Raw genomic sequence first — 7,401 nt, 5'->3', positions numbered from 1 at the left:
TTATTCAAACAACACTAAGCATTTTTGGGAAGGAATTAAGGTAATGAAAACCCTCTGGGGACTCATCGCTCCTGGTGAAATTGGAGTATAAAACCAAAATACATATTTTTGTATTTTATTCATTTATAATTACAAAAATACTATTATGATTATTGTAAATGCTTTAAATATGTTGCTCAATCCTCTGGCAGGCTGCGATGTCTTTCTCTTCCCAGTATAAATATATTCTTTACTAATTAATTTAAAATCAATTAGTTCCCAAAGTGATTAGCATCAGTGCGGAGGAATGATAAGAATGTGCTTAATTAGCCCTAATGCATTGAAACTGATACATACGTTTGCATAATTCAAGACACTGATTGGTTTAATGGATTGATTTGGACAATAATTAATCTTCAGGACAAGTTATTTTTTTCTTTTTAAAGTACTCCCTCCTCTGTTCCCTCTCAAAGTTTTTTTTACTCGAATTGTTCTTCTCTGTTTTTCCATCATCCTGAGAAAGAAGATGCATATTAAAGTTACAGTCTGGTCATTTTTAGAGTGGGAAACTTCTGACGTCAGAGTCGCTGCCGTTTAAAACAACCTGCCTCTGCTGCTGACGTCTTTTATACTACTTTTTTATACGGCAAAAATATGTATCTGACAAGAAAGTGATTATTCTAGGCAAAGAAAGACGGCATTACCTTAAGTCATTTATTTATTTATAATAGACTTTTAAGAAGAAAAAGGGGAGTTAGACTATTTTTCTTTTTTTTGCTGTTGAAAGGCGTTTGAGTGGGGGGTATTTTCCACAAATTAAACATGCTACTCTGCTTCGCCCTATAAGCATCCTAGGAGCCTGTGCTTACCAATCAATTGGTACAGTCAAACAGAGCTGCAGCCTGCGTTAGAGTGGAGACCTTCAGTCTCGCTTTATTTCTGGATATTGGGGAACCTCTCTACCATGTCATATCCACAATTTGGATATCCCTATTCGTCTGCTCCACAAGTAAGTCCGTGTTTCTACCTTTTTTCAGTAAATTGTATGTTTTGTTTTGATATTGCTGCGATTGATTATCTTATCGATTTGAGCGTGATCCTTTTTACGCATTTTGGCCAAGAATCAGAGAAGCTGTCACAGCTCTTTCACGTATCGGAAAGGTATTAGGTTTCAGCCAGTTATACATGTGTTCCGTTAGAAAGAAAAAAGGGTAAGAAGAGGGAAATCAGAAACCAGCGAGACCCCCGACCTCCCGTTCACTGATTTCTGAAAGATAATAGCCGCTCTGTAATGTCAACCATATGTTTATCTGCGCTGGAACACACATGCCAACTTGTTCGGCACACGCTGTGTGTTTTGTGCCATAACCCAGCTGCTGCTTTGGTTTTGGCTCTGAGCCATAAAAAATCATTTGGGTATTAGTTGGGGTATTACTGGGCGTTGTTGGGAAAACATGTCGTTTATGTTTGCAAGGCATGTGTTGCATTTGGATCAAAGCTAACAGACGGCTCGTTTTGGACACGTTTTACGCGCACATGTACACAATAATAAAACCTGTACATTATTAGTAATGTCATTTGATGTTGTATTTTAGTTTTAAAAGACTAGTTCAAAATAAACATATAAGTGCAAGTTCACTTGTGTTATTTCCGAAAAAGCAATATCATTTATTTTTGAGTCAAGACATGTTTATTTTTGGAGTCAGGGAAGTAAAGTAGCCTATTATTTGGAATCCGCTATCATGTTCATTTCAGTAAGAATAACTAAAAGTTAAGAACTAACTTTGAAACGTGCTCAGTAGCCTATAATAGCCTACATGTTATTTCAATGAGTTATCAAATAAAGCATGCCAAATAACTTTATTAAACGATACATTTTCCACCCAGTTCCTGATGACAACCAACTCTTTGACCACTTGCTGCGAGTCCACCGGCAGATCCATAGCCGACTCCGGAGTAGCCGCGTCCGGGCAGACACCAGTCTACTGTCCCGTGTACGAGAGCCGGCTGCTGGCCACGGCGAGGCATGAGCTCAGCTCGGCCGCCGCGTTGGGCGTATACGGGAGCCCGTACACCGGCAGTCAGGGATATGGGAACTACGTTACATACGGCACGGACGCCTCGGCTTTCTACTCGCTGGTAAAGCCCTTCATCTGATCCCTCTTGGCATTGATTAATGGAGCCGCATGGTGCTGAGAGTTAAGCCAGGCACCTCTCCTATGTTATTATGCCCTACACTGCTTACTGTTCTTGATGTATCCGCATATTATCATTCAACACAACTTTTTTTTAGTAATTGAAAATGCCTTTCATCATGAGAGATAGTGTCAGTTTCCTTGAAACAAGTAATTTTTTATGAACCAAGGCATAAACCAATTCGTTTACATTAAGAAAATATGGTTTTCTATTGGAAACAAGTTCATTTGTACCAGGCTAACATTCAATATTCAGGATTATTTATTTTCTAAATATCCAAAAATGTATTAAAAATGAATTCTCAACAGACACATCAGAAAAACATGGGCCTTCTAAGTCCAAAATGTAGTTGTCCCAGATATCTTAGTGTTGAAATGCTCACATAGAAAATAGGGAAAGTATTCAAAATGCTTTTTCTTATTGATAATAATTCAGCTAGATAATATTACAACTTATTTAGCTTGAAATACTCATTGTTGATTTGCTAGGAAACCTGCACTAAACAAGCCAATAAACATTCTATACTTTTTTTCTAAAGATTATTTATTTTAAAAAAAGAAAACGTTTTGAAAGTCTTAGTTTAAAGAGTGTGCATTCCATAGACAATGTGCATTTTTAGTATGTCTTAGAAGATATTTCAAAAATTCTTATTTACTCCACAATCTGCTGTCCAATAGCCCGAAGGAAACACATGAACAAGCATATTTTGTTGATACAGCCAATATGAATATCTTTTTTTCAGCACTACACAAGTTACATTAATGTAAGTTGATTTCCTATTTCTATCATCTTGAAAATTCTTGTCTTTGTATGATTGCAGGGAGCATTTGATACTAAAGATGCCACAGCTTCTGCACATGCGGGAATAACCCAGGCAGCCTACTACCCTTATGATCCTACCTTGGGACAGTATCAGTATGACAGGTATGTTGTTTCTGTTGATTTGTCTTCTGTACAGTATGAAAGTTGGTTGTCAATGCAAACATCAGAACTATTTGAATAAACTGTATGTGTAATCAAATGCATTGCAAATTAGAGGTAAAGCTCATCTTGAGCTGTGCCTTCACGCCCACTGTAAAACAGATTTGCTTACTGTATGTCAACTGTTTTAAGCGGCTAAAACCGGATGCGATGAAAACAAAAGTAACTCCTAAAGTATTGTGCACTAGTGTAGGGTTAGTTTTCCCAGCATTAAATCAATTATTCCGGAGGTCAGGGCCATTTTCATCACATCCAGCAACACTGGGTCATCACCTTCATCTCATGACACATTTCTTTCCTGATGAGGTGATATGCTTCACAAGACTCACAGCCCTTTCAGAAAAAAGACACAAGGCCTCTTCAGTGTTGTGAAGAGCATGCCTGCCATATTGAAAGGTCTTTCCAATAATGACATGACGTCCAGATTAAGCCTGCGATGTGCTTGAAATTTAGAGCGTAAATGATAACCTGTGATCAACACTCTTTCTGAATAGAACCAACATCTATGAAGATGCCTGCTCAAACCTAAATGCATTGGATATCTATCACTTTTTTATGGCGTTGTTTTAATTGATCAGTAAATTGTCATATTGATTTGTTTTGGGAGTTCACATCCCTTACCTTACCTAAACCTTGATACAGCTACTTTTACCAATCACTCTAAATTCAGTTTGAAGGGCAAATAGGTGTCAGCAGGAATGCTAATAAATGCACAGCCAGCAAATGGGCCTAAAAATCTGAGGCAAAACAGAATTAGTGGTACTCAGAAAAGCAAGCAGGCCTACAGCATTACCACTCAGTCTGCGCCTGCCTTTTACCTGAGGGCTCATCATTACACTCAATAAAGCAATTTTACAGTCTATTTTATCTGCGAGGAAACAGCGCAGGGGTATAGAAAGGTGCAGCGCTCCTTTCCTCTTGATTCCCTTAGCAGTGCTTGACCTGCACTAAGCTGTACGGAGCTATAAAAGCATCATAAAAGCCTCCCCTGAGAGGACTTTTACAGCTCACTGCTGACTGAAAATCAACACTGTGCATTTAAAATGGAGCTCTATGGTTGATATTTGTGCGTATTGAGTCTTAGCCTACGCCACGTTAAGAATGGTTTTAATAGGGATATTGGGGAATATGGCATCATGTCCAAACATGGTAGGATCATTTACATATTTCTATACTGATCGCACACTTTAAATACCAGAGTGGGTATTACAGAGGGATGTCTGAGGGGTTTTAGCAATTGATGTGCTCTCACAGAAAAGAGTCCTCCCTGGCTTATGAACAAAAATGCAATATACTGACAATATTACATTTTAAAGATTGGTGGTCTACTTATAAACCTACCCCTCCCCTGTCTTTTCTAATTGGTGTCCCTTAAGTGACATGAGGTCTACTTTCAATGTTCATACCATAAGGGGCACAGATATATCAGTGGGATTTTCAGGCGTATAAAGTATGCTATATAATTTCAACATTCCAACAAGCAGATGGCTCTGTCATGGTGTTCAGAAAGAAACTGCCATGCCAACACTTTATGAATTGTAACCCAACAAGCATCACATATTGTATTTACCTTGTCAGTACCATTCTGTTCTTTTCATTAACAGATATGGTTCCATGGATGGGGGAACAAGGCGAAAGAACGCCACGCGTGAGACAACCAGCACCCTGAAGGCCTGGCTGCAGGAGCACCGGAAGAACCCGTACCCGACTAAAGGGGAGAAGATCATGCTGGCCATCATCACCAAGATGACCCTGACGCAGGTCTCCACATGGTTCGCCAACGCCAGGAGGAGGCTGAAGAAGGAGAACAAGATGACATGGCCGCCCAGAAACAAGGGCTCAGAGGAGAAGAGATATGACGAGGATGATGATGGGTCTCAGGAGGAGCAGATCAAAAGCGAGAACAATGAGGATGGTAAGTGTCACAATGCATTATTACTCTGCTGAAATAAAGAAAGAACTATCAGGTTGTATGCCAAATAGTTTGGCATTATATGAGGGGACTTTGTCTCAAAACCGTTGTAAAGACGCCTTGTATTCATGACAACTTGTCTTAAATGTAATTTAATATTCTGTTCTTGTGCATATCCTATTCTATTTACATGTATATAGACTTTTTGCATTTTTTATTTGTTATTGTATTATATATGTTGCATTGTTGGAGGAGCTCAGGTCGAATATGTTTAGCTGTAGCTTGAAAAGAGAGCAAATATCCAATTACATGTTATGTTATTCAACTTTGATTGATAATGATGAATACATAATAATTAAAAAAGAACAAGAATTGTGATGACACTGCTTTGTCGAGTGTACTGTTACCATACACCGTAACAACTTTTGTTTAAATGTACTAGATTTTACTCTCATTTTTCATCCACCACACTGTAAACCCGGATGATTTTACCATACTGTCTTTTCATATTTGTTTTTTTGAATGTCAATTAAAATAGGACATGTATCAGAGGCAATCCTATCACTCTTACATTTTATTGATTACTTGCACAGTATGTTCTAACTGTCCCAATAATAATATGTATTAAATGCCTGTTGTTAAATACTGTATCATACTGATGGTAAGACACAAAGGACAAAAAGGCCTTAACATTTCTTTAGTCATTTACATTTTATTCTTAAAATATCCACCTTGCTGAAACCAAGGCATTTATTTGTAATTTATCAAATTAACATTATTGTCAGTTTTATATGAATTGCCTGCAGAAGGACTGCATCCACATAACAAACTTTACAATTAGAGAGACCTTATAGTCGCACAAAGGGATAAGGAGAAGGTAAAATCACTGAATATAAGTTTAACTATTTTTTGTATTTAAGGTTACATGATGTTCTTTTTTGTTCAACTTGTTTTCAACAAATCCTGAAATTATTTGTTATAGGATGAAATTAATATAATTAATGATAAAATAGAAAATCGTCTGGTTACAGTGGATTTATGATGAAACGTTTCAGGATTCATTTATCAGGCTGCAGACATTGTTTTTATAATTGTTTATTTTTCAAGAGTGATTGAAGTTCAATCCTTGATTGATGCCATTATAAGATCTGACTCCACATCTTCACTGACATGTCTGCCGTCTCCTCTCTGTTCTCTTTCTCCCAGACACAAGAAGTCGGCCTGATAAAGATCTCCAGTTGAGCGACTTGGACGACTTCGACACGCTGGAGTCTGAGAACTCGGAGTGTGAGCTGAAGCACCGCTACCACATGAACACACACATGTCAACGACGGGCGACTGTCCCGCAGAACACCTCATCAAGGACTCGTCTCTGAAAATCTCCATCCCTATTTCTCTGGGAGGGGAACAGGACTTGAGCAAAAGTTGTCTCAAAACGAACCCGGAAGACTTCCAGGTGGACAGCAGACAGCAGGCAAAGGCATGTTATAACCAGCAGCAGCAGCAACAGGGGCATCAGATTTTAGACGGCAAGCCTCGCATCTGGTCTTTGGCGCAAACTGCGACGTCCCTGAACCAGACTGAGTACCCGTCCTGTATGCTGAGGTGCCAGCCGCCGCCCTCCTCCCTCAGCCCGCCCCCCGTAGCTACCTCACCCGTGACTGGCCTGGACAACAGGCAGGACTCGCCGGTCACGACCCTGAGAAACTGGGTGGACGGGGTTTTCCACGACCCGTTGTTCAGGCACAGCACTTTGAGCCAGGCCCTGACCAACACCGCCGTCTCTTGGAGCGCGAACACCAAAGGCGCGCTCCTGGAGGCTGAGAGGAGCACTTCCGCCTTGCAGCAGCACCACCAAGACTCCCCCAAAGACAGTGCCATGAGTTTCCCAAAAACTATCAACAAACTGTTCTGCTCCTAACAAAACCAAATGACCCTTTTATTGCAAAACAAGAGGAGAAACTCTTTATGACTGACTCAAAGTCGGGTGGAAAATACTATTTCGTCTCCATGGTTTCCTCTTTATGTTTTATTCGTTTTTTAAAGGTATACTGTTACATCGGCGTTACACAAGTGACATAACCAGATCGGTTTGGCTTATTTGAGTTAACGCACGCACAGTATTTATTGAAATGTATAACTAAAAGTTTACATCTTTGGGAAAAAATACTCCTAAGGTTTACATGATTATTTTCCTTATTGATTTTTCTTTACTATGCGCATGCAAATGTAATTGAATATTATTTAGGTCTCAACAGTTGAGTATCACTATTAAAAGAAGAAAAAAAGTCTCACAAATGCACAGCTCTCTTATGAGGTGGATGAGAGCGTC

The 7,401-nt window shown here is 39.3% G+C and overlaps 1 protein-coding gene across 1 annotated transcript; it reads left to right on the top strand.

The window, feature by feature from the left end:
• The first annotated feature begins 943 nt into the window (after nucleotides 1–943).
• irx4a (iroquois homeobox 4a) lies at nucleotides 944–6,990 on the top strand. Its single transcript, XM_010790156.1, has 5 exons — nucleotides 944–988; nucleotides 1,867–2,118; nucleotides 2,996–3,099; nucleotides 4,761–5,071; nucleotides 6,275–6,990. Exons 1-5 carry the CDS (start codon nucleotides 944–946, stop codon nucleotides 6,988–6,990), a joined length of 1,428 nt encoding a protein of 475 aa, XP_010788458.1.
• Nucleotides 6,991–7,401: the final 411 nt, after the last annotated feature.

Source organism: Notothenia coriiceps, unplaced genomic scaffold (genome assembly GCF_000735185.1).
Source record: "Notothenia coriiceps isolate Sejong01 unplaced genomic scaffold, NC01 NC01_scaffold00033818, whole genome shotgun sequence".
Lineage (NCBI taxonomy): Eukaryota > Metazoa > Chordata > Actinopteri > Perciformes > Nototheniidae > Notothenia > Notothenia coriiceps.
Note: the sequence above shows the minus strand (reverse complement) of the source record. Positions and strands in the feature narration are given on the sequence as shown.